This window comes from Lepisma saccharinum, chromosome 13 (assembly GCF_977018435.1).
Source record: "Lepisma saccharinum chromosome 13, izLepSacc3.1, whole genome shotgun sequence".
NCBI classification, from domain to species: Eukaryota; Metazoa; Arthropoda; class Insecta; order Zygentoma; family Lepismatidae; genus Lepisma; species Lepisma saccharinum.
In genome coordinates this window covers 68,540,426-68,566,445 of record NC_139241.1, presented here as the reverse complement: position 1 = coordinate 68,566,445, position 26,020 = coordinate 68,540,426, and the positions used below count along the sequence as shown (strand labels likewise).

Sequence of the window (26,020 nt, the reverse complement as noted above, 5' to 3'; positions counted from 1 at the left end):
TATAATTTCTGTAAATATGAAAGCCCTAAAGGTTGCGAGACATGAAACAGGAGATAAAACAGAGGACCATATTTACCAGCCATGTGGAAAACATATGATATCAAGTAAAAATAAGTCAGTTATTAATATCAACTATAAAAATAAAAGTACGGTTGCGCGGAATTATTATGTATTATTCTGTACCGGATTCACAACAATAAAGCACTTAAATTATGAAAATTGCAAGTGACGTTAACAAGTGCTGTGCAAATTTTAAGGTTTTTATGAGTTCCATGTTGACGATCGTTTTTTTCAAAACTCTTACTTTTATAGCACTGATTATTAAACTATTATGTTCAGACATAATTTCTGAGTTTAAGATGAAATTAAACTTGCAATTTAATGTAATAGCAGCACATTCAGCATCAAATTCCCCATGCATTTAAATGGGTCAACAATTGCCCTTCAAAAGCATGGGTACACACAGTGGCATGCCCAAGGGGGGGGGGTTGGTGGGGATTATAACCACCACCCTTTGGACCAGCATTTCTAAAAAAAAGAACTTCAAAGGCAGGAAAATATGGCAAAATGGAGGACTGACTACATAAAAAAACTGCACTTAACCCCTCCCTTTCACAAATCCTAGGCACGCTACTGGGTACACAACAGGGGTGCTGCCACCTACAATAGTTTGCTTTGACCAGGCCCATTGACACGACCAGCATGAAAATGATGCACACCACCTATCACATCAACATCCACATGTTGTTAGCTCCAAATGTTAATGATTACAAACCATTTACACTGAGTTCATTTGTTTCCGAAATCAATAAATAGTAGATATTGTTCATTCTAATCTAGTTATTTTATGCACAAGTGGTCAAAATTTTGAACTAATTTCTTTGTACATTTTACTTGCAGCATCAAGACGCCATTTTGAAATCGCCTTCAGGATGTTTGACTTGAATGGTGACGGAGATGTTGATTCTGAGGAATTTGAGAAAGTAGCTACGTTGATTCGCCACCAGACGAGTATCGGTTCCAGACACCGTGATCATGCCAATACAGGGAACACCTTCAAGGTAAAGCATTGCTTGTACAGTCAACGGCAAAGATAATGGTAGGCAAATTATCCACTGCTATTTTCATTACTTTTTAATTCTACATCCTGTGTCGTTATAAGGAATGAAACTATGTTGGTTCGAACCAGGCATTGCTCTCTGCTTATTGACGTCACTATTTCAATTCATTATCATGACATTGTGTAATATAGACCGATGAAATTGGTGATGGGCAATGTGTCTGCTGTTTCTTTAGCTGTTGAATGTACAGTTACCCCATGTTCCTTTCTTCCAGGCATATCCTACATTCAGCTCTTGAATTGGAAAATGTTATCTGGGGATGTTTGGTCGAGCCTTGGGGTTAGCTGGGGGATGCTATGGTTTAACATGGTGCCAGTGAGACAATTGGGGGGATGCTTTCCAAAAAAGAGTTTGCTAGCCGGGGGATATCATCTCCCTCACTTGATTATTATGTCTGACTTCTTGGAGAAATTTGAAAAGGTAAGAAACATCTTCAGCATTGCTCGAAAGGGGGGTAGGTATCCCCAACAGCTAGTAAAATTTTTGCTAAGCATTCTCCAAGTAGTCTCATTGTCACCATGTTATACCACAGGAGCATCACCTGCTAACCCAAGGCTCGACCAAACATTCCCCCAGGTAACATTTTCCTCTTCAAGCACTGATCCTAAGTGTCCCTCATTTTGTGCATCATATAATATACACTAGGAAAATATGTATTTAAATTAGAAGGAACGGAAAATTGCAGGAAAGTTATTTCCCCATGAAAATGTTCCTCTACAGCCGAGGTGGGGAGCATTGAAATACAAGTAATTCATTATTTGGTAATGTGTTACCTTTTTTTTATGCTTGCATTAGAAACACATTACTACTGTAGTACGTGCATTATTAATGTGTTACCAAAATTGTAATTCTGCAATTTTTATTTGCATTACTTAACTACCTTAATAGATTCATAACTGCAGGCAGTGACTATTTGCACAGTCGCACATGCACACCAAAAATGTGTAATGCGATTGATTTTTATTATACTTATTCATTGAACACTGTCAAAAAGTGAAATGTTCCCACTTCACCTTCCATTTACTTCTGTGCTTCAGAATTTCTGCTTGTAGTCAGTCGCTTGAGATCATATGATGTGACGCTCATACTTTTTGAAGCGATCTACCTCTTGCACGGTTTTTAGGAGGCAAGTAGAAAAAGCAGAGAGGCTGTTCTGGCATGTATCAGTGAGCTTTCCAAATGCTCACTTGCCACAAGAATGATATTAGCTACTGTCTCCAGTATCTGAGCAACGCTTGCTGAGCTAGATTTTCGCTCGTTGAGCAGACAGGTCATTTACTTGACGCTGTTTACTCATTGATCAAAATATCAGTGCCTTTGAATAATCTGTGGTCAATGTGGCTGCATCGAGTGGACAAGATTTCAGTGTTTGAAAAATTGTTAATTATGGAAATAGAATAGTTGATGTGAACAAAACTGTCGAAATTTTCATTTCCGCACCTATTGCACAACTTTCCAAAACTAGGTGTATATTTAATATTTATTATTTGGAATAAACAACACTTTCATTTTAATACGATTACAAGAACTGGAATATTACGTTACCTTCTGTAACTTGAACTTCCTGTGTAATTACGCTATATCGCAAGCTGTTAATCATAAATATTTCCTCATTGGTCACCAAACCACCATCCTCATAAGAAACACAAAAACGCTGTATTCTGTGGCTCAAACCTGTGGTGAACAAGGTTCAAGTTTGCTCAGCGAACAAGTGAACAGTGCTCGTCGAGCAACGCCTATTTGACTGTCAAGAAACAGAGCGATCATGTTGCTCGCTGAGCGCTCAGATGCTTGACACGCCCCTGGCCTCTTCTTTCATGTAATGTTGCAAGCCCATTTCACTCTATTATACACTAAACTTTTTTAGATCTAATGTTTAATCCTGCTAGGGAAGTATAATTAATTACCACTATACACTATTTAAATTAGATATTTGTAGGATTTTGGGAGGGGGCTTCAGCCTCCTTAGCCCTCCCCCTGGCTGCGTGCCTGCACACACACACACACACACACACACACACACACACACACACTAACACACACACACACACAGCTTTGTCTACCCTACCATGCGAGGACATGAGCAGATCACATACAATACGAGGACATGGCTCAACTGCAATTAGTAGCGCTCAAGAAAGACGTTTTATTGAGATGAAACACCACGCGCGTCGGCATACTAAATGGCTAAATAATAACGAAGATATGACAACTTTTCTCCTTACAGGCATGTAACAGACATTACGAGGACGGTCCTCTAACTGTAGGTCATCTGTATAACCAAATGTACACCTGTGTTTTGTGTGCACAGGTCCTCGCATCGCACATAATTCTATCAACGATGCGAGGACATTGATGTCCTCGAACTGTAGATTCTGCAACAAACGAAACGAGGACCTGAGTGTATGTATGTTGCCGCAGCTGGTGCACCACAGGGGGGAGGAAGAGGGTCGGATAAGGAGGGATGTGGCTATCGCGAAGGGAAGTGTTCTAAATGAAGACCACATGTTTCCTTCTTTGAAGTAAGCCGTGTTGCGGTTAGCAAACTTACAACTTTAAAAGACTCCTGAGGGTCTGGGTTCCATTTTAGAAACAATGCCAGAAATGGAATTTCTGATCCAAGAAAAAAAGTTGTCCAGGTAGTTTCACTGAACCTTCTCAGAATGTATAACGTGATACTGTTTCTAATTATAATCTAATTTAATATAATTCATCTTATGTAATAAATTGTATCTCTCTTTTAATCGTACTTGCAAGCAGCCCCCTTTCTCTAGGGATGGCCAAAAAAATCCAGATTCGGAAAATATAATATCCGGATTTCGGAGGGAATCCTGATTTCAGAGCGAGAAGAATAACGGAAGCAAGACAGGTTCTGGAATGATAACGGATTACAGAGAGAAAGCAAATTTTGGAGGGAAACTGATTTCGACCCATATTTTCAATAATTGTCTCATGAATTTAACAATATACTCTAATCTACCAGCCCAATATCAGACTGTCTTCCACGTAGTACACCTGGACTGCATTTAGCAGACTAACGAGACTATGGCGTCTGCAAACATATTCAGTAGACTTAGTTACGTACTATTTAAACATTTAAAATAAGCGTGAGCCAGGATGGATCGAATTCGAAATCTGGATTCCATTCCAAATCCGGATTCCCTCCGAAATCCGGATTCTCCGTTTTTACTATACGGATTCCGGATTTTTTTTAAAAAAAAAACGGATTTGGCCATCTGTACTTTCTACATATGTATGACTTTTCCAAAAATATTACATGGAAACTTTCTTAGAAATATTAGCGAAAGTAGAAATCTTCCTTTCTACTTGTATTCCATTCATTTGCACTGTATGGATATTTTATATCGTACTGATGTGTATGAGACTTTACAATCATCAGAAAATACATTGTAGTGCATGCCAGAAACAAAATATATTTATTTCTAATTTATTTTTCTTATTTTACGTCGCCATTCTACCTTTTTTGTTTAATCGCGACGATGATGATGAATGATGAAATTGTTACTTGAAAGGGTTTATCAAATTACCGAAATCCGATAAAGTTAAAGATAAAACAACATAAATTTCATGAATAAAATTGTCCTTTATTGACATCTGACAAAATACAATTATGCCAGATATTAGCTCATCAGGTGTTTCGAGTGGATTGATTGATTGATTGATTTGCTTTATTTTACTTCGCCTTTAGTGCCACTTTTGCCTAATTTGCGAAGATGAGGATGAGTGATGATATGATGAAATTGATGAATGGACACTCACAAACATCCACGCCCAGGCCGGGATTTGAATCCGGGATGCCTGGCGTCGTAGCTCAATGTGCTAACCACTCCGCCACGGGGGCCGGATGTTTCGAGTAGAGAAATGCACCAAGTTTATAATCATAACATTAATAATGATATATAAAAGTAATGGTTTCATTGCAAATGATGTATTTGGGGGGGGGCAGGGGGGTCTTTTTCCCCAAAGTTCATGGTATTATTTAAAACACCGTCCCAGTTGTATTATTAAGACACAGAATGTACACATGATTCTGATTCCGAAGCTTTTGGATATATTCATGCAGTAGTTCCCAACTTTTTTTTACAGACCACACCCTTCACCAAACCCCTGCAATCACGACACACGTTCATTTGAATTTCTAATTATTATTATTATTATTACATACAATTATATGTAGTATCAGATATTTAACTGAAATGAAGTACGCCCTGGTAGCCGAGCGCTTTGAGTACACTGATAAACAAACACTGTAAATTCACCTTACAGGGGTGACTTTGGTTTGTAACAAATAGACGTCCACAAAAGGCAAGTTTCCTCGTTCTAAACAAAGGTGAGTTTTCCTTCATGAACTTGGGAAGCGCATTTACCCGCCCGCGAAATGAGGGGTGGTTATACTCATCCGAGCTTAGGGGGTGCATTTGCACTGTATGCAGATGAAAGGGTGTAAATACACTCCTTTAGCCAGGATAAGCATGTTCACCACATACATTTGCTAGAGGAATAATTACAAAGCCTAGACTAGTGTGAGAAAACTCACCCGTGATTAGAAATTGGAAACTGGCTCTTTGGGGACTCCTATTTGTGACAAAACTCGCCTCAAAAGTCGTAAACTACTGACTCTTCATGTAGTTCATCAGATGATCATTCATCTTCATCGTCGCGATTAGTCAAAATTGGTAGAAAATCGGCGTAAAAAAAGGTGAAGTCCAAATTGAAATTAAGCACTTTGGTAAAATAGTTGCACTGCTAGCACACGCATATGCCGAGTATAAACTGACTATTACAATCGCACGATAGCAGCAAGCAGGAAAATTAAACTTATCATTGCTACCGGTGTTGACCGTTTGGTATAGATATTCTCAAAATAAAACGACGTATTATAGGGTAGGTAGCAAATAGTATAACAGTAGTATGGAATATGAAACCATTCCAAATGAAATTATATGTATTTCGCCATACACTTACTGGGGTTTCTACACTTTTTTTTAATGTCGTGTTGTCAGACCCGTAGCTAGGGATGGGCGAGGGAGGCTTAGCCTAACCTGGACCGAGACCCCTTTCATCGTATTTCACAATGTCCTTCCATGCTTCTTCTTCACATGCATGTCAGAAAGAATTTATAAGTTTATTGATATCTAATACATTTGCATCTCTTATATCGCAAACGGGAACATTTACTAGGGGCAAGTGAGACGGAACAATGCATTCCCTTCAATTTCAAAATTTTAATAATTTTAATTAATAATTCAGTTTAAATTATCGATTTTTTTCAAAGAAAAAATAGTAATTTGTTCTTGCTCAATACGCTAGCACCACGTTGATTTGTATATTAGTCATATCAACATCATACTTATTACTATGAAAACTAGCCCTCTCACCGGTAAAATTAATATTGTTGTCCATTTTTAAAAAAATAGAAAGAAGAGTAAAAATCTTCTCACTTGCTCTCCTCGCAATGAAAGTGTGCTCTTGAAACCACCACAACAACTTTTCTCAAAAGTAATACAATTCTGATAGAAGAATTTAGTTATATGTATGAATTCAAGAAGCACAGAATTCTATTCTCATTTTGAACAAAAAAAAGAAAAAACATCTCTAGTTGCAGTTCATGTTTCATTTCTGTTTAACTATTGAAAGTATTATGTTTTACATGTTTGAAACAAGCTCACCCCCACTCACCAGTAACCCGTGAACGCCTCGTCAAGAGATCACTCCAAGCTACAGGCCTGCGTGTTGTCAGAGTTTGGCATCTATTTTACCAGAAACACTACCGAAGACAGAATTTCCGTTTGCATATTCATATTGATCTGCAAAAACTCTTTCACGATACTTTAAAAACATCAGAAGGAAATATTCTGAACGTGCGAATTGAAAAAAAAAAAAAGACTAAATAAAAATAGCAATAAAAGCTAAGCAATTTGGAACAAATAGCATATGCACTGGAGTATATAAAAACATGAATATTTTCAGTGGTGGTTATTCAAGAGAATACTCACCCTTCAGTACGTATGATTCTTCCGTCCTCTGAACACTCCAATGTGTGAGCAAATACTGATTAGTTTAAATAAATTCAGGCAAGAACTTTAGAAACTCTAGTGCAGTTTAGAGTCATGCGATTGGTCAGTGTAGGGACACTGAAGACAGACCTTTCAGCCTTATATTGTTTTCAGTGAAAAGCGTGGAACTACGGGGAAAAAAAGGATGCGACTCAAACGAAATGCGTTAGGGGTCAATCAAGTAATTTTCGAAAACTCACTAAAGATGGGGAAAGCTGTCATAAATTACCGATCTTTCGAACCAGAATGTCCAACCCTTCTGGTAAAATTGATGAGGCTGTGATAGGGATGAAAATGTTAAAACATTTAAGAGAGAAGGGTCGGCAGAGAAAGCGTGCAGAGGGATGGGGAACAAGAGGGGTGTTGCACATAAACTCGCAAAAACACAATAAAAAAGGAGCCTGCCTTTAAGAACTGTCCTCAATGAGAGAAACATCCCTCAGATGGTTAAGGGGTTACATAACGGCACGTGTGGAGTTAGCAGGCTGGGGCACAAGAAGAGAAAGTGAAAACCTTCACTCTCTTCACATTTATTGTACTTCCCTTGTTAGTTCTAACACTTTCCCTTCTTGGAGTAAGCACTCTACGAACAAAGGTGGTACCAGACTTCACCCTGTTGGTGAACCACTTCGTGGGGCTTCTTTTAAGATATTCAACGATCTTCAAAGGGCCACAAAGATTATAGATTATATTGATATTGACGGTATTTATGTGCAACCTGATTATCTTTAAGGATACAATAGTAAATCTAAATGTTGAATTGCATGATTTTTTTATATTTCTGGCTATTTTACATCAATGTTTACAGGTTTCGCTTGACCATGAGAAAGAAAGATGAAGTAATAAATTACGGAAGTGCAATTACCGGAATTTGTTTGACGGCACAGAGAACGTCACTGGCATGAGATTTTAAGAGCCTTTGTTGGGTCACTTGCAGCAGAACATATAGTACGAGATTGCGACTATTTTAATTTACTTTATTTACTTGCTTTTCGATCGTTAGAGGTGAAATTTGAAAAGTCAATGAGGCAACGAACGAAATTATGAGTCTGAACCACTGTGCAACGTTCCTCCATCAGGATCAAACTCGATAAGCCTTGATTTAAAAGTCACAATGTTAGGTTCTACATTAACATCGAGATCCATCGTGTACCTCCGTGTCAACCATAGCTTCTGAGACACTCATAAGTGAGTATCTCAGAAACTACAACAGCCAGAGAGAGAAAATTTGGGGGGGGGGGGGTTCCACATAACATTTATATTTTTAGTCCCTGGTTCGTTACACATGTACAGAAAGTGAAAAAATATTTTGTTAAAAATGGACAGTAACTGTAGTTCTTGGAGTAACTTCAGCAAATCATAACATTTCTAGTAGGATTATATGGATTTATTATACGTTGCTATTATTTACATATTTACAAAGCGTTTCCATACTTACGTGCATTTACATAATCAACCAATTTCCTTAATTCAAGCAAAGGTGTACCTATGGCCTAACCATTGGTACTTTCATTAACACAGAGTTAGCCTAACTATCTCTGTAGCCTACCCTCGACTTACTGTATTCCGAGTAGTCTTGCGTTTCCTTACGCAGCATCCTCATTCAGCGCGCTAGGCATTCTGATGCGACTCGGCAATATCGTACAAATGCAAATCTTTTGCTAATTGGGAATCTTGGGGATTTCAAACAGGGGTTAGCTTTACCAAATGCTACATATATTTTCCATCATTAGTTTAGCCACCATAAGTGAACTAAACTTTCGAAGTAGGTTCCTTGGCCAAATGATACATTAATTTCAGTCACCAGTCTAGCCACCATAAGTGGACTAAGACTCTCGAAGCTGTTCATTTGCCAAGTATTACATTTTCTTCTCAATCATTCAGTCTAGCCACCCTCAGTGGACAAGACTTTCGAAGGGTCTTCGTCGTTGTGAAGGTAGTAAAAAACTGTTTTTTTTTTTCCTAAAGCCCAACTGGCCCTTTTTCATAGTCGGGGTAAACGTCCGTGAACGTGAACCCCGTAGCTTCACCCAAACCGGGAAGCTAAAAAACAGTGGAACCTAATATCCATCAAAAATCACAATTCATTAAGCACATACACTTACATGTAATAATTAGAGCTAGGAATTTTAGGTGCAAAAATTTGCCAATAAAGGTGCAAAAAAGGTGCCAATTTTTGTACAAAAAAGGTGCTAAAATAGGTGCTAATTTTCAGATGTAAAATTTATTGTGAGTAGTGCATACATATATGATTCAATTTGTCTGGATAAACACAGAGTATTCTCTGGTTTTAAATCGTTTAATATAACATATATGATTCAACTTGTCTGATAAACACAGAGTATTCTCTGGTTTTAAATCGTTTAATATAACTAAGCAAAGAAAATTCTCTGATACATTAGAAAGCGACATAAAGGAAAACCTGCTTCTTCTTACTTGCTTAGAATTAGTCATCTAGAAAACTGTTAAAATAGATTACATTCAAAATTTCTATGTTCTTCTGAGTGAGGCTACATCTGCGGTCACTAAGCAGATACTTGTAAGTTGAAAAAGAACGTTCAACGTCAACAGACACAAGTGGTGCGTATTTTGTTTTCAACCGGTAATCCACATCCTTGTTGGTTGCGACTTCTTGAACATCAGGGTTTTTGGCTAAACTTTGTTCTAACTTCTCTTTCCCGACCCCTTGCAGCTCTCGTTGCACATTCATCAAAACAGCCCACTGTGCTTCCTTTTCAGGACACTGCTCCTCCAGTTTTGTGATTGCAGTAGTAAGGAAAGAGAAGCCATGTACAATATAGAGTTCATCTTGCAATTCCTGTTTAAGTGCAAGTTTTTTGGCTTTTTCTACAGCTGAGGAATCACTAGGCAAAGCATCTAAAAATATCGATATTGTATGGAAATGATTGCAAATAAACACTGCAGCTTTTAACCATGTACCCCATCTAGTGAGGATGGGAGAGGGTGGTAGTGGAAGTTTCGTAATTTCTACGTACTTCTGTATTCTAGAAGGAGCCTTTTTCAGTATTTTCTTAATGCTAGAAACAAATTCGTTCACATATGTATATTCATCTTTAAGAGCTTCACAAACTCGATGCAAAGCATGAACAATGCAGGTCACATGTTTTAAGTTAGGATACATATTCTTCAGATTAGAAAATGCAGCTAACATGTAAGATGCTTGATCTGTAAGAACTAACCACACACTATCATATTTTACGCCCTCTGGCCACAATACAAAACATGCATCATTGAAACTTTGCATTACACTTGCATTGTCTGTTTTGCCGAGAAAATAAGTTTTTAAAAGCATGGGTTTCACTTGATGTCCATTGAGAGGTGCTACTAAAATGTTCAAAACGTACCTGTTTTGCCTATCTGTGGTCTCATCTAGTATGAAATAGACTGGATGGTCAGCTACTACTTGCCTGATCTGCGAGATTTTAGCTTCATAAAGAGGTTGAAGGTAAGATTTCCTTAAGGTGCTCTCATCTGGAACTGACTTCCCAGTATATTTTTGCAAATATGATTTCATGACAGGATTGTTAAGTTTCGAAAGAGGTATTCCACACGCTATAAATGTCCTTGCTGTCTCACTGAAAAATTCATTTGTATTTCTGGAACTCGAAGATGCAAGCGCCTCACCAATGAATTGCTGTCGCTTCCCACCTTTACCATCTCGTAATTCTTTATTCCTGACGTGCTTCCCACTTTGTAGATGCTGCACAACCCGAGTGCGTTGATGTTTGTCATCAACAGCAATAGAAATATCACACACATCACACCTCAGAACAGATCCATCACTCTGAATGCCGTCACAGCTAAACTGTTTAACGATGTCCTGCAGTTTCCCAACATTTACTTTATGCTTTGGCATGGTGAACAAGCAAATCCGATGCATCGATCAGTCGATCACAGACTGCAGTTACCTTGCTCGCTGAGACGGGAGAAGGAAACGAAAACAAAACAGCTTTCCTACAGCAATTCGTAAACAATGCAGCATAGGACAAAAAGAGCACAACTTCTAGCAATTGTAACGCGTCATTGTTGGCACTGTTTAAAGTCCGTGCGCTTACTACATTAACGTCCAAGAACTGAAGAAAGCCGATTCATTGTTGTACGGTAAACAAGAATCGCATTACAAAAAGCCGTGCGTCGAATGTGGGTGGGGTTAAACAGCGCGCCGAGTTGTATTTAAAAAAATGATAAAGATGCAAAAAGGGCGAAAAGGTGCAAAAGGTTCTGAGATTGTGAAAAAGGTGGAAAAGGTTCTGAGATTGTGAAAAAGGTGCAAAAAGTTGCAACCGAAACACCATGAGTAGAGTTCAATACGTGCTTATTTTGGGGATGAGTCACTTTTTTACCTATTTTCACACAAAAAAATTTAAGGTGCAGCACCTAAAATTCCTAGCTCTAGTAATAATATCATAAAAGTACACACATGGAAAACATATTACTTAACACTACACCTTGTAGCTGGCCGGCAATTAATTAATACAATAATACAAAACCAGTAATGTTCAACCCGACCATTACAACTCCTACTTCTTAATTTCTGTCTAGCTTGGGTATTACTTGACCTTTTATTTGAAAGATTGAGGGGCTCCCCGATGGCGCAGTGGTAGTGTCGTCTCCTTGTAATCAAGGGGTCTCGTGTTCGATACCCGATGGAGGCTCATAGTGGTTCGGATCCCACTTTAAATTGTAGGTCCAGTCCCGATTAGCCTTACGGTGCGTAAAGTGGACTTAAAACACCAAATCAATCAATCAATCTTCAAGGATATTCGAATTTCGAAGATTGCACCTGACAAGTTGGATTGTGGCACATTGACGAGTATAAAGTGGAACTCTAGAAGCTGTGAAAAACATCTGAATTTTTCAATCACATGTGATTACAAACGCATTTCAATGAGTGTACGTAACTATTAAAGGCCGTACCAAAGATGTGAAAAATACTATACGGTCGTAGGACGGACTGGCTATTGGGACAATGCATTTCTCCCCTTGCCCCAACACAATAATCGTCCCTTGTACTTGGCATCAGTCAAAAGAAGAGAAACGTAATGAAGGGGTCCCGGGTTCGCTACCCGGTGGAGGCACATAGTGGTTCGGATCCCACTATAAACTGTAGGTCCAGTCCCAATTAGCCTTACTGTGAATAAAGTGGACTTAAGACACCAACTCAATCAAAACTCAAAAGAAGAGAAACGGATTTACGAAAACAAATGGTTTCTAAATTAAAATCCAATGTCCGTGTGCAACGGTAACAGTTGTCGCTGAGGTTGTATTAACATGTTGCTAGAAAAATTCTGTATTCCTCCCTACTTACACGTTATTTTTTATTTTAAAAAAAAAACTGGTCACCGCACCACAATCCAAAGAAAACCAAGCGCATCTGGAGTACACCAATATGCTTGGAAGGTAAAGCATCCGAAAATATAAATTTGTGTCTGATATTTTGAAATTCCTTTGAAACAATGGCCATGATTATGACAGAAATAAATTGATTTTTTTGCAGGAACAATATTAAGATGGTGGAAATAACCTAAACCTGCTTTTCCTAGATCTATTTGAGATTACTTGATACTAGGTTATTTACGTCGCTTTTCTGTCACTTTTGGCTAATCAAGACGGTGAGTATGAGTGATGATTTATGAAATTGATGAAGGGACACTCACAAAGAACAATCAACACCAGGCAGGGATCCGAACCCAGGACCCCTGGCATCGTAGCGTGATCTGAAAACCACTACGCAAGGAAGTCCTCTCCTATGCCTACCTGAATTGATATTGGTTTATTTTGGGAATCTCTCACACAGTATGGTGTTACAAGTACAGACTTTTACAAAAAATTCTGTTCTCTTTGGTATAATGATACAGCATCTATTACAAACATACTCTCATCGCATGAATTCCAAAAAAATATATAGTGGCGTGCCAAAAATGGGGGCTGGAGGAGATTATTATCCCCCTCTTGTCCAGTAAAAAGAATGTCAAAGCAGAAAAAGGTGGCGAAATGATGACTGACTATTGTAAAAATGTATAAGTGCCCCCCCATTTCTTAAATCCTTGTTACGCCACTGTATCTAGAGTTTTGTCTTTAAACCCAGTTTATGCAAAAGATGGCTAATCGGGACTGGGGATTTGCAGTTTAAAGTGGAATCCGGACCACTTGTACCTCCACCCTGCATAAAACCCGGGACCCTTTGATTGCAAGGAGGTGACATTACCACTACGTTATCCATCGAAGAAATAAAAGCTAAAACTATCCCACAACTTTTCAAGTCATGAAGTGTTCCATTTGGAACAAAGAAAGGGAGGAGAAATGGTCGTTCCTCTTTCTGATAGGAGAGGAAGCGAGATAATTTACATTGACATTTCTTAACATTTTGAATTTTTTTTCCTCGAAAATGGGATGAGGCTCCAACGATTTTTTTATTTCCATGTGTTAGTACATGTATTCAGCTACAAGATGGCATACCATGTTTTTTGCTACCCTTCCGCTGTTTTGAGAAAAGCCTAATTCTAAAGTTGCCGATTTCGCAATTTTTGAGTGTTTATATCTGCTAACAGCGTCAATATCAGGTAGCTTGCCCTAATAGTGTGAGCTTCCATGCCCAGTAAGCAAAATTTTGGGGTAGTGTAACTTAACCAAGATATTAAGGGCCGAAAACAGGCAAAAACTGCATTTTGGACCCTCTTTGTTGCTGCATAACAATGGAAAGCAACAATACCCCATCAAAACAATTGAATGTATACAAGCAGTCTTATACTAACAGTATATCAAAACAAAAGTTCGGGGGTGTTGTAGCTTTCCAAAGATACAGCACTCCAAACGTACTCATGTTTCACTTTTCATGAATAGTGGACGGTTTGACCTTGAAGTATGATATTTTCTACAGGGTAGGGAAAATTTTTCCAGCGTCTGAAAATTGCACCAAATTCATTTCTCATGACTTCAACATATAAAAAAATCACGGAGAACAAAAAATACAACTATCCAAATATAACTTCTTGGTTCGAATTTCAAAATAATGGCTCTTAAATAAATTTAAAAAAAAACGTTATGTTCTATCCTATTTCCCTTTGACAACTGACACATTGCAGACATCAAAGAAAAATAGATAATGCATTTATGCATTCTCACTTTCATTCAGCTATAATTCTTTTAGGTCACCCTCCCTTACACTTTTCATTGTATTTTATCTCCCTTTTAAAAAAAAACATCCCTGAGTAATTTTGCAGTTGGTTTGGTAATTAAGAAAGTCATAAAAGTTTTCTTTACTAGTTCGCACTAGAAACGTTTCTCTAAAAATCCCATCCCGACACCCTTCCTTCAAATACACTACTGTCAAGAGGAACTAATAAATCTTGTTTATGTTCCTAGACAGAAATTGAATAGCTTATTTCAGAAACCCCCAATTTCCACAAATATCGTTTGTGAGAAAACAAAAAAATGCTATTGTCCCACATAATGTTTGAACGCAGTAAAACAAATTGGTCAAAATTAAGTCCCATTGTCCAAACACATATACACGGTTTTTGAATGTTTCCGATATTTAGTAGTGGGGGAATAATTATTTTTCCAATTTCACAGTTTTTTTCTTCTTCAGTGAACCACTTTTGTACATTTATTTTCCGCCATTATCAGCGCGATTTCATAATGCTCATTTATTATTATTTTTTGTTTATGGAGGGAGAAAATCGCAACGAATCACAAATAAGACTTTATTTTATTCATGAAATAGATGAGCGTGAAGAAAATGAAAAAGCTTGAAAACACAAATGTATTGTTTTCTTCATAATAATCATTAGCTATTCAAATTATTTGAGCTAAACTTAAGGGGAACAAAACAAAAAAATCTTCCACGTAAAGAGATAAAAAATTCACATTTTCAGAGAACAAAATAGGTAGTAATCTAACGTACCTAATCTTTCTCCTAGACCAGTGGCGTAGCGCAGTTCTCTGGGGGCCCCCTCAGTGGAAAAGAATAAACACTGAGATGATGCCAGAGTGGGACAGACCAGGCCCGTAGCCAGGCAGGGGCAGGGGGGCTCAGCCCCCCTGACAGGGTCACCAGCCCCTCCCCCTGGCACTGCCGCCAGCCCCTTGACATTAGGTAAAACTATTTTGTATTCTAATTTGAGGTAAAGATCGAAAATTTAGAGAGAATATATTATTTTGTTCACAACTTCGTTCGTGCATCTTGTTTATGAGCAGAAGTCTAAGCAGTGGCAAGTGTTTAGAAGATTCTCAAGACTTTAAAATGTTCTTTCATAAGGAACCTTCTTTATCTGTATCTTCCTTGCCCCTGTTGCAGCCTCTCGTTTAACAGAAATCTGTGACTTTGATGTCATTATCCACATTCCTTCCGCATCTACGTCAAATGTCAACAGATCCCAAGTTTTATTGCTTTGGGCGGGGGTGGAATGTATGGTAGGCACTATGATTGAAGTGAATATTGTACATTTTAACATGTATGATAAAAATATTTGTATCATCAAAAATAGTACGGAGAGTGTGTTAAGGGATGGTGTCAGTGGCAGTCATTAGCACTTCAAGAGATGTTTTAGGAGATATATAGAAAAAAACTGTAGTATTTGTATATTTCTAAATTTTATATTTTAATTTAACTTAATGACCCCCGACACACATAATTTACCTTCATTAAATACTATTGAACTTTTCAAAAATGGACTTGGTTCACAAAGCACCACCTGATACCCCCATAAGCACCCCATGGAGGTCAGTTCTAGCTACTGGCCTGGGACAGATGCACAATAGTTAGCACCCCCCCCCCCCCCTCCAAAGTTGTAAAATGAATTAACCCTTCCTTCCAATTTTTCGACATCGACTTAGGCTTGTCTAAATCTCTCATAAATAACTGGATGAAGAAATTAGAAATATTTTCTCTTACTTCAACGCGGTGGCAAGGCCAAGATTCTTTTTTTAAGGAGGGTGGAGGCTTCACATAGCCAACTATTTTGTTCGTGATCCTTTGTATTTTTTGTTCGAAGCTTTTTTTCTTTAATGTAGGTTACATATAATACACATATATTTAAAAAAATACTTTTTGGGTAAATTGTTTAAAGGATATTAAACACTCCTTTTTTGGACTTAGAGGTGGATGCACCTTAAGCCCAAAAAAGCCATCCTCTGGCTATGCCAGGCCAAGATTCAACGTAAGAGCCTTCACATTACGCTTCTAATACTAATAGTGAGTTATATACTCAAGCAAACTTATCATTTCAGTTACGGGGATTGAACTGGACCTCTACATTGTCAATGGTGACCTAATATCTTCGGGTCAATTGCAATCTGCTGCTAAGAAATAGAGGCGGACTCAAGTCTTGAGAGATAGAAAATTAAGCAGTGACTGGACTTATTCACTGAAAATTTGTCACTCAATGAAATGCCTATTGGAGCGATTGGAGCACTTCGAGTACTGTATACGTTGTATACCCTGCGTGGCGGAATTGGGGCTATTGGACCTAAGGGCAAAGGGAAAATGCCCCTGGGCTCAACATCCCGAGTTTTTGGGCCCCTTTGAAGTAAAATGTAATAGGTGTGGACAATGTGGGAAATTTATCTTATTTCAATCTCATACTGAGGCTTGGGGGGCTTGAAAATATTTGGTGGGAAGTTACATTTTAAATATCACGTAATATTACTGGTAATAAAAATGTCATAAATTATCAACTTTGCTTGTTTAGGTATTGTGTAACAATAAGACATCAACCGGTTGAGCAACTGAATCTTTCTACTCGATTCACAACTGTACTACACTACACTACACTACTATTACGAAAACCACGTAGGTATAAAGGTACGAGATGAGAGAATCTTCCTACCGATTGCCATCTATGAGCAAGTAACTTAATTCTGATTTTCGGAAGAGACCCATAATGTCAAGTTGCCCGGGCCCCTCTGCTTATTATCGCAGACGTCGTCATATGATATGTTACTGGGAACCAACTTTCTGTTTCGTAAATCCATTTTTTAAATAAGCGACAGTAACTGCTGAATTTCTGGGATTATATAAAATTTCAGGATGACAGAGAGATATAGTGGGACCCCTATAACTCCCCCCGCCCCCAGCATTGCGGGGTTTTTGCGGAAGGCGGGTGCTACGCCACTGTCCTAGACCAAGTTGAAGCATTCAGCATGTGTTGTTGGGCACAGCAGAATGTTGTAGTAGAAGTTGTCATATTCTCGTGTGGAATCCAGCAACTTACGAATATCGTCCAGTTTCTTCCTGATTATGGGAACCTTTCCTGTTGGCTTTTGGTGAATTTAGCCGAAGATGAACTTTGTCAGGCAACAATTCACGCAGTGGCGTGCTCAGGATTTTCTAAAGGGGGAGGGATTTGCGTATACATTTGTTTAGTCGCCAGCCTTCATTTTGCCATCTTTTCCTGCTTTTGATGTTCTTTTATTCTTGAATGCTGGGCCAAAGGGGGTGGGCATGACCTCCACCAACCCCCCCTTCCCCTTGGGCACGCCACTGAATTCACGACAATGTTAAACACACCACTCGACAGGAGAACACTTGTTCTTGGATACAATGTACGTAGTATTGCCAACTGTACGGAACGTCCGATTGAATCAGTTGGTACCAACGGAGTTACATCTTTACTGTAGAAACCCTCTATGTTGCGGCGCCTGAGGGGTTTCTGCAGTAAACGGATATTTCAAGGCCACTTGCCTTCGTTACGGATGCAGTTATATGAGCGGTTTCTACATCAAATGATGATGCATCTTGGTAAGGGCTAAATGAAACTGTAAAAATGTCGTTTTGGCCAAAAGTGGTCGATAGGTGGTTTCTTAAAGAAACGATTCAATTGTGTACTGAATGAGCTTTCAAATTGTTTTTTTCTTTATATAATATTATGATATATTGCAAATGCGGAAAATCAGGTTCATGATTGATGACCATGACAGCAAGCGCACGCAGGAAACAGCAAAGGTGTTGTATATAGTATTTCGGCAATGGAAACCTGGGGCTGACGTGACCCTCATAAAACTGTCATCAGTAACCTTGTCCCATTGCCAACCATTCCCCCCGAAAGACACCTCGTCTGTCCTTCCACTGCCTTTGTCGCCCGCTTCAAGCGAAAAAGGACTGGGATAATCGCAAGCTGGGGATGAATGATGAAGCGATGAAAAACATCATTAAATAGACACAAATCCAATACCTCCCCCAGGATTCCAACATGACAGAGAATCTCTGGCGTCGAAGCCTGCTACACTCATAACATCGTAACGGAGGCGGAAAAATAATCAACCTGTACAAATTTTATATTATAATTTTCAATGTATGTTGTATATTGTTTTGATCATTTAGAAACAATGCAAATTATTTTTTAAAAAATAACACACGGACTTCAGACGTTTGTGAAGCAATGGAACTACAGTACTTTTTCTTATTCGAAGTTTAGCATGTTGCTTGGAACATAAATTAGTAACAAACTTTGAGACGAAAATGCGTAGTTTAGAAGGGGAGAGAGGTAAACCTCCATTTTGTAACAACAAATGGTTTAAATGTACTGTAAGCACTGGCGTACGCAGGATTTTTTTTTCTGGAGGGGCTGGAAATTAATAATTGGATGCTTTCAGTGGTGCAAACTTGTAGGGATAATTTGTCGTGTTATTACTATTATATTTGTTATTATGTATTTGCGTATTGAAATCAGTAAATAACAGTTTGAAAATAGCGAGTATGATGCATTAATATCATAATACATGGAAAGGAGAATTTCAGATATTTTCTTAACTTAGAACCCAATGTTATAGAGAATGGCAACTGGGGGTCATTTTATGGGGCTTGCATAGAAAGTGTGAGGCGTTACCCCCACACCCCCTATACGCCTTCATGGCATAGTGCTATGCACAGGGGAACACTTTACCTTTACCTTTTTTTTTTGCATTTACCACTCCGGCTTTTTCCGAGTATTTACAGGGTGTCTACCAGTCAACAATGTCAAGAAAATCAAGAAAAAGTCAAGAAATCAACAAGTAGGTCAAGAAAGTTCAGAAGAAATAGATATCCGGTGGAGGCACATAGTGCTTTGGATCCCACTTTAAACTGTAGGTCCAGTCCAGATTAGCCTTACTGTGCAAAAAGTGGACTTAAAACACCAAATCAATCCAATCCAAGTAGCCTTATAATCAAGACGTTCCGGGTTCGATACCCACTGGAGGCACATAGTGGTTCGGATCCTACTTTAAACTGTAGGTCCAGTCCCGATTAACCTTACTGTGCAAAAAGTGGACTTAAAACACCAAATCAATCCAATCCAAGTAGCCTTATAATCAAGACGTTCCGGGTTCGATACCCACTGGAGGCACATAGTGGTTCGGATCCTACTTTAAACTGTAGGTCCAGTCCCGATTAACCTTACTGTGTATAAAGTGGACTTAAAAGACCAACCCAATCAATCAGTCAACTAAGGTCAAGAAAGGTCTAGTACTAAAGTGTGGAAGAAAAGTTTCAGCGTGAAGAGTAATAATGTGCCTAATGTGTTGCTGAGAATTATGCTGTGCAGCCTGGTACGACGCTCATCGCAAATGGTGTTACCTCGGGACCGAAGTCCCTTTCTTTTATCTTGTTTCTTCCGAACCAGTGATGGATAATTTTGGATGAAATGCTCTGGTATTTTATTTACTTTTGGAGAAACGTTCCTTGTGCAATTTGTGATGTAAAATTGCACTTCTTAACTGTATTTGCTACTTTGCTGGTGCATGAACGATGCGTAATGATAGCATGTTAAGTATGTGTATTCTCGGTGAGCGATAAGTGTATTTGGGAGGAGTGGCGTAGTGTTCATATCAGTGGCAACGCTAAGGGGTGGCCAGGGTTGGCCACAAACCGCCAGACACACGTCTACCTCCTCTCCCCACCCCCACACACGCTTTTCCTGACTCAAAACTCGCAGCGTAGATCAAAGTAACTTTAAGAAAACCGTGGATGTAATGTACTCTAAATTCAGCAAATTTGCTTGTGCTTACTCCTCTCGCAATACAAACCTTTGTAAGGGAACCTCCTATTACTTTGAAAGTACTAGTACAGCAATACATTAATATTGTTGTCGCTTTGCTCGCTGCTCTCACAATACAAATGTTTCTGACTCATATCAACTTAATATGCATTACTTGCCCTATTATTGTTGAAACAAAGAAAACCGTTATTTATTTATTTGTTCGTGCACGTACAATAATAATGATGGCGAACCTTAACCGGAGTATGTTGTTATGTATTATTTGCCTTGAACTCCCTGGAAATCAAAATAGATCGGCTAATATGTCTGATTGCCACGTTTCACTCCCATGGAAAAATGTATTCAGACCCCCTCCCCTCCCCTCCCGTCTATCGTTCGCATTCATTTCATTACAGTAACCTTTCGGTCCACCTAATGGATAGGCTATGCAGTTCCTCCCAAATGAAGTAAAAAAATAGCTAGTTTGAAATGGATGTCATGTTGTTGTTGCACTAAAAACAGTGGAAGCATATTAAATACAATTGTGAAAATATGGTAAGATTAAATTCAAATAAATAATAAATTCTATGGAGCAAAAATGTCCACTGTGGCAATGGCCGAGAATATGTGGAGCCCTATCCTCTGTCTCATGTGCGTCTGGGGCACGTTGCAATGCACCGGGGATTTTTTTACACATATCCCACAGTCCTGCACGAAGGTAGAGAAGCCAAAAAAATAGACTTTTTACTATATTTTTTGTGCCCCCTCCCCTTCACTTGCCGTTCTGGTCCTCTCTTGGCCGCTCTGGTAATTTATTCCTGACTTAGCCACTGGTTCATGTGGTTTGAAAACTGTTAGTCCTCTTTACAATTTTAATGTTTAACTACCAAAATTTTATTGAACCTTTCTCTTAGTCACGTTAATTACCTTGGTGCTTGTTACAATCCAACCATAACATTCATATCGATCACCCTTGGAGTCTCAGATACTCAAACAGGTATCTTCTTTCCTTGTATTATTTGAATTACCCTTAATACAATAAATGGTTACATTGTCTTAGACACCTTACATCATATTATCTTAATATGCTTCCGAATATTTGATTACATGACATTATGACTTCTGGCATCGGTCCGGTTATTGATTTAAGAATTGGGGAGCGAGTTGGGGGGGGGGGGGACTTCGTAAGCTGACGCAACTAGCATCACAGTGTTTGCAATAGTTACTACAACTTTGGAAAATAGAATTGACATTGTCGTATCATTGGAGATGAATAGCGGACAATCCATGTGTAGGGGCTATAGGTAATAGAAAATTACTTTCTCTTAGCATAATCCAGTTTCAAGAAGAGAGAATTAGAGTGTAAAATGTAGTGTTGCCCACGGAACGAGACGGGACAGGCTTTTAAAAATTCGAGACGAGACGAGATTGATCATGTGTCCCGAGACAAACGAATATTTTCGAGACGCGACAGCATTTCACAGCATTTCCACGAGACGAAACAGGCCAAAGTCTCGTCTCGTAGGCAACACTAGTAACATGAAGGCTTAATTTAAGATCTGTCATTGGTTCTTAGACAATGGTCCATAAGAAGGGATTTTCTTCTCATCGGACACCTTGAGGAAAAGTAAAAAAAAAAAAAAGAAGTAAAGTGCTCCCCTGTGCTTTGCACCGCGCCATGAAAGGGTGTGTGGAGAACAGAGCTTCAAGGAGAGATCTTTCAAGGAAAAGTAATGGCAGACATTTTTATATTCGGAAAAATAGAAGTTCTGAATTTAATGAATTTTCGTGCCATTACAAGTAGATCATGTAAGATATATTATTGTCCCTTATGGACAGACGATGGAAGCTACAATTCTTTCATATCCCAATGGACTACTAATTTATTAGTAAATCAGTTTATCGTTGCCTATTTAGTTTTCCTGCTTATGTTGATTAGAGAAACGATTCAAAATCTATACTTGTGCAAGAAGAAGAAAATGGAAAACTTCCCTCGCAATATCCTTTGTAGGTAAAAATTAAATAAAACAAAACCATATCCGCTGGAATTATATTCAGTCATGTTTTGCCTTCTTCCGACCGTTCATTATGCGTGGTATGGCCGTTGGCATGGGTGACATACTTCTTGAATCAACATGGATGGGTGGTCCACAGACCTTGGAATACTAGGTTCGTTCGGAATACTCTTCTGGTAACCTTGAGCGCAATTGTTGTGCGAAGCCCCCATCGTCAAGCCAGGCCAAGGTGTGTTGCTCATCGGATTTCACCCTTGTCGAGGGTAACACATTGTTTGCTTCGACAGGAATGGTGAGGGTGAGGCCAGAGGCGAATCCACGAACAAAAGAGGAAATAAGCTTTCACTTACATCAACCATGTCAAATTCAGTTTGTAAGTAGGGCCGCATATCTTGGAGGTTGGCCCAGGCGGGAGGATTCTAGTGATTACTGTTCCAGCATCGGTATATTATATAAAATATATAGAAAGTCCCCACCCTCAGGTGCTAACAATTAGCAACCGGAGGAGGACGCAACAACCAGAAGGAAACATTCCCCCTCATCCCCCTTCACAAATAACCCTGATTAGAAAGAACTGAATGACTTCATAATTACGCCCGTATGTAATTGTAAAGGAAAATATTTTAATTTTAGTTCTTATATAAAAAGGAAAAAAAGTAAAGTGCTCCCCCACGCTATGAAGGCATATAGGAGGTGTGGGGTTATACATTTTATTGAAATAAAATCAAACTGAAGTATATTTTGGCAGTTAGTGAAAGTATTTTTTATGTTTGTTTCAAGCGTACATCGGTTACAATTGCTGAAAACATAAAAAAAAAAGAGGGGGACAATTCTAGTTTCATGTCCCACAGATTAGACACTTTGTTTTAGAAACCAGATTCTCAATGTCCCAATGTCCGTACTATTTTTTTTTTGTCAGTAGAATATTCTTAATGCATACAACAAATGTGTATTAGTCATTGTTGATCGTTGGGCTCTTTCATTTATCTTCATAATGGAGAACAGGTGTTCACAAAGGAAAATGCTTCCAACATCACTAAAATTCCAGCATCAAAATGACTTATTCGAGGATGCTGCTCTGGAAGATATAAGAAAAATCTAGAAACGCTAACCTTGTGATGATATTTCTCTCTCAATGCGGAGTTGCGTTGTATTTAAAAAAGTTCCATTTCAAGGTCGGAACTTGCACACGCACCATCAAAGGAAAAGGAATTAGCGAATAAGAAAATTCCGCTTAGAAGCCTTGAACCCTGTTTTCAAATTCATCAATGCCGATATCGGTGACAGAGTGGTTAGCACAGCGCGCTACGATGCTGGGAGTCCTGTGTTCGAATCTCGGTCTGGGCATCAATGTTTTTGTGAGAGTCCCTTTCATCATATCATCGCTCATCCCCATCTTCGTGTTTAACCAAAAGCAAAAAGCGAAGTAAAATAAAGAAATCAATAAACAATCAAATTAATTAAGTTTTAAGTTACTTATAACTTGTATGTGTAAATTGTAAAATATATATGTTACTAACTTAGATAAAGGAATACTGTATCTTTGCTAAATGATCTCTACGTCAATGAAAATATTTCTGTTGTGTCACGGAGGGAAATCATGACAAGCAGTTATTCTGTCACACTGAGATGAGACTCGCATCCACGAGTAAATACAGCTAACTGAGCAAGCCCACAGACGTTCATACTTTCATCTATTTGAAGAAAAAAAACCCAACAAAACCATAAAATTATGATTTCAATTTTTCGTTTTGACATAGCTTGTTAAGTGACCAATCCTCTCCTCATCTGTAATTCTGATACTTTAGCCTTTGATTTTATTTCGATTTTTGTTATCTAGCATCGCTTTTGTGTCACTTTTGTGTAACGGCGACGGCGATGATGCGTGACAATATGATGAAATGGAAGAAAGGGCACTCACAAAGAACACACACATCCAGGCCGGGATTCGAACTTGGGAACCCTCGAGTCGTGTCGCACCGCGACACTGTGATAACATAACCACTCCACCAAGGCGGTCGACAACTTTATTTCGTAACAAAGAAATATTTTTGAGTGAATACACGTTATGAGGAAACAAAATATCAACACTTTTCACAACAAAAATATGCAATCTGCTATTTCGTTTGAAAAATTCTACATTCCTCTTCTATAGTCATTTTCTTACTACCCACAAGTATTACGCAGCGGCAAGGTTGTGTGAAACGTTTCCAGAAACTGAAATTTCTTCAAGGCAAAACCTTCGCAATTGTCTCGTTGGCGACAGAAAGTATCCATGCTCGTCTCCACCAGCCAGCAAGATATTTCTATACTTCAGAACCAACCTGTCAATAAACTTGCTTAATAGGCAGCCTCCTCCCCCTTTTAATGGAATGCAAGAATGTAGGGAAATAGGTTAATCTGATGAAGTTTCGATGAGTCGACGCTTGCTTTATGAGGAAAAAACGGGGTAACTTCAATTGTACCGGTATATATAGTCCTCTATGCATGAAATGTAGGTAGGACCAAGGCGAGCCTCATCAAGAGATGCTGCGGGCCGCGAGCTTGACATGGCTGACTTACATCAGTGCCCGATGCCAGGGCCGCTGTTAGGAAGCACGAGGCCCTTATATTTTGAAAAATGAATATGTATACACCTTCAATTCTTCGTCAAATTATACACTAAAACTCACATAGTTATTAATAGGGTGCGGATATGTAGGCACTAGAAATAGCTCAAATAGGCAGAAAAATAGGTGCCCAAAAGGATCAAAATACACTTAAAAAGCACTGAAATAAGCACTTAAAAGGCATCCTAAAATTAAAAATTAAAAATTGCACTAAAATTGGCTAAAAATTCTGCCTTTAAAAAATTGTCACTCTTTGTGAACCGTTATTTCATATGCTTCTTATCTTACGTTGCTTTCTGCCATTTTACTGAATCGCGACGATGAGGATGGAGGATCATTAAATGAAATTGCTGAAATACCGAGTACAGGAATCGCACGCGGAACCTTGGGCCGCCTAGTCCTATGGTATTTTGAAACCAAGGATATCTTCACAAATTTGAAGCGTAGCCACCTTATATCCTTTTACAAGCACAACAAAACAAATGAGTACTGTGACTCCTACAAGCTTCCAGTTGAAATAAAACAGGGTTTTGTCGGAGTACGAGTCAACAACCTATTTCCAGTTTGCTTACCCTGATTAAGCGACATTTGGAATTTTCAAAGATCTGATATTCCCTCAAATCTGTCGAATATCAGATTTCAGTCAGTTCAAATTAAACAAAGGCTTGCCTTCTTCAATGCAGGGTAAGTCAATGGGGGGGGGGGAAGCCGAAGTAAGCAGAAATTGCAGAATAGGCATTTCAGGCACGGTCAAGCAAAATAGGCACTAACCCAAGAAATAGGCAATCATAGGCAGGATGAAAATGCGTTCTTGAACTAGAAAGACCATGAAACGAACTTAAAACATTGAAGCCTACGTTATGCTATAGAAGAATAGAAAAGGCAAGTGGGCAAAAATCTGCACACTAGTTATTAATATTGCGTAATTATTACCCCTTTTCAATTTCCCTTCAACCATCAACGAAATTTGGCTGCGTGTAGAGGATATCAAGACAACAATTTTCCATAATAACTATTGCTACTTTAGGACCTATTTCAGGTCCACCAGCCCTCGAAAAACATAATATTCTTATCTTGTGTATATGTAACCATGCACTGCAGATTCATCGTTGCCAACATACTAAAGACATGAAGCGGGATCATAGGTCAGTCAACAAGGGATGATTTTGGGGTCCAATAAGGAAAGAAATCAGGGAAAACTGGAACAAATTTTATTGCTTT

The 26,020-nt window shown here is 38.7% G+C and overlaps 1 protein-coding gene across 2 annotated transcripts in view; it reads left to right on the top strand.

The window, feature by feature from the left end:
- Positions 1 to 26,020, top strand: part of LOC145997401 (calcium uptake protein 1 homolog, mitochondrial-like) — a 236,586-nt gene that overhangs the window by 191,351 nt on the left and 19,215 nt on the right. For both annotated transcript variants that reach the window (XM_083134402.1, XM_083134401.1), the window contains exon 7: positions 901 to 1,061. In XM_083134402.1, coding sequence (XP_082990528.1) covers positions 901 to 1,061 — 161 coding nt within the window. The remainder of the gene's footprint in view (positions 1 to 900; positions 1,062 to 26,020) is intronic.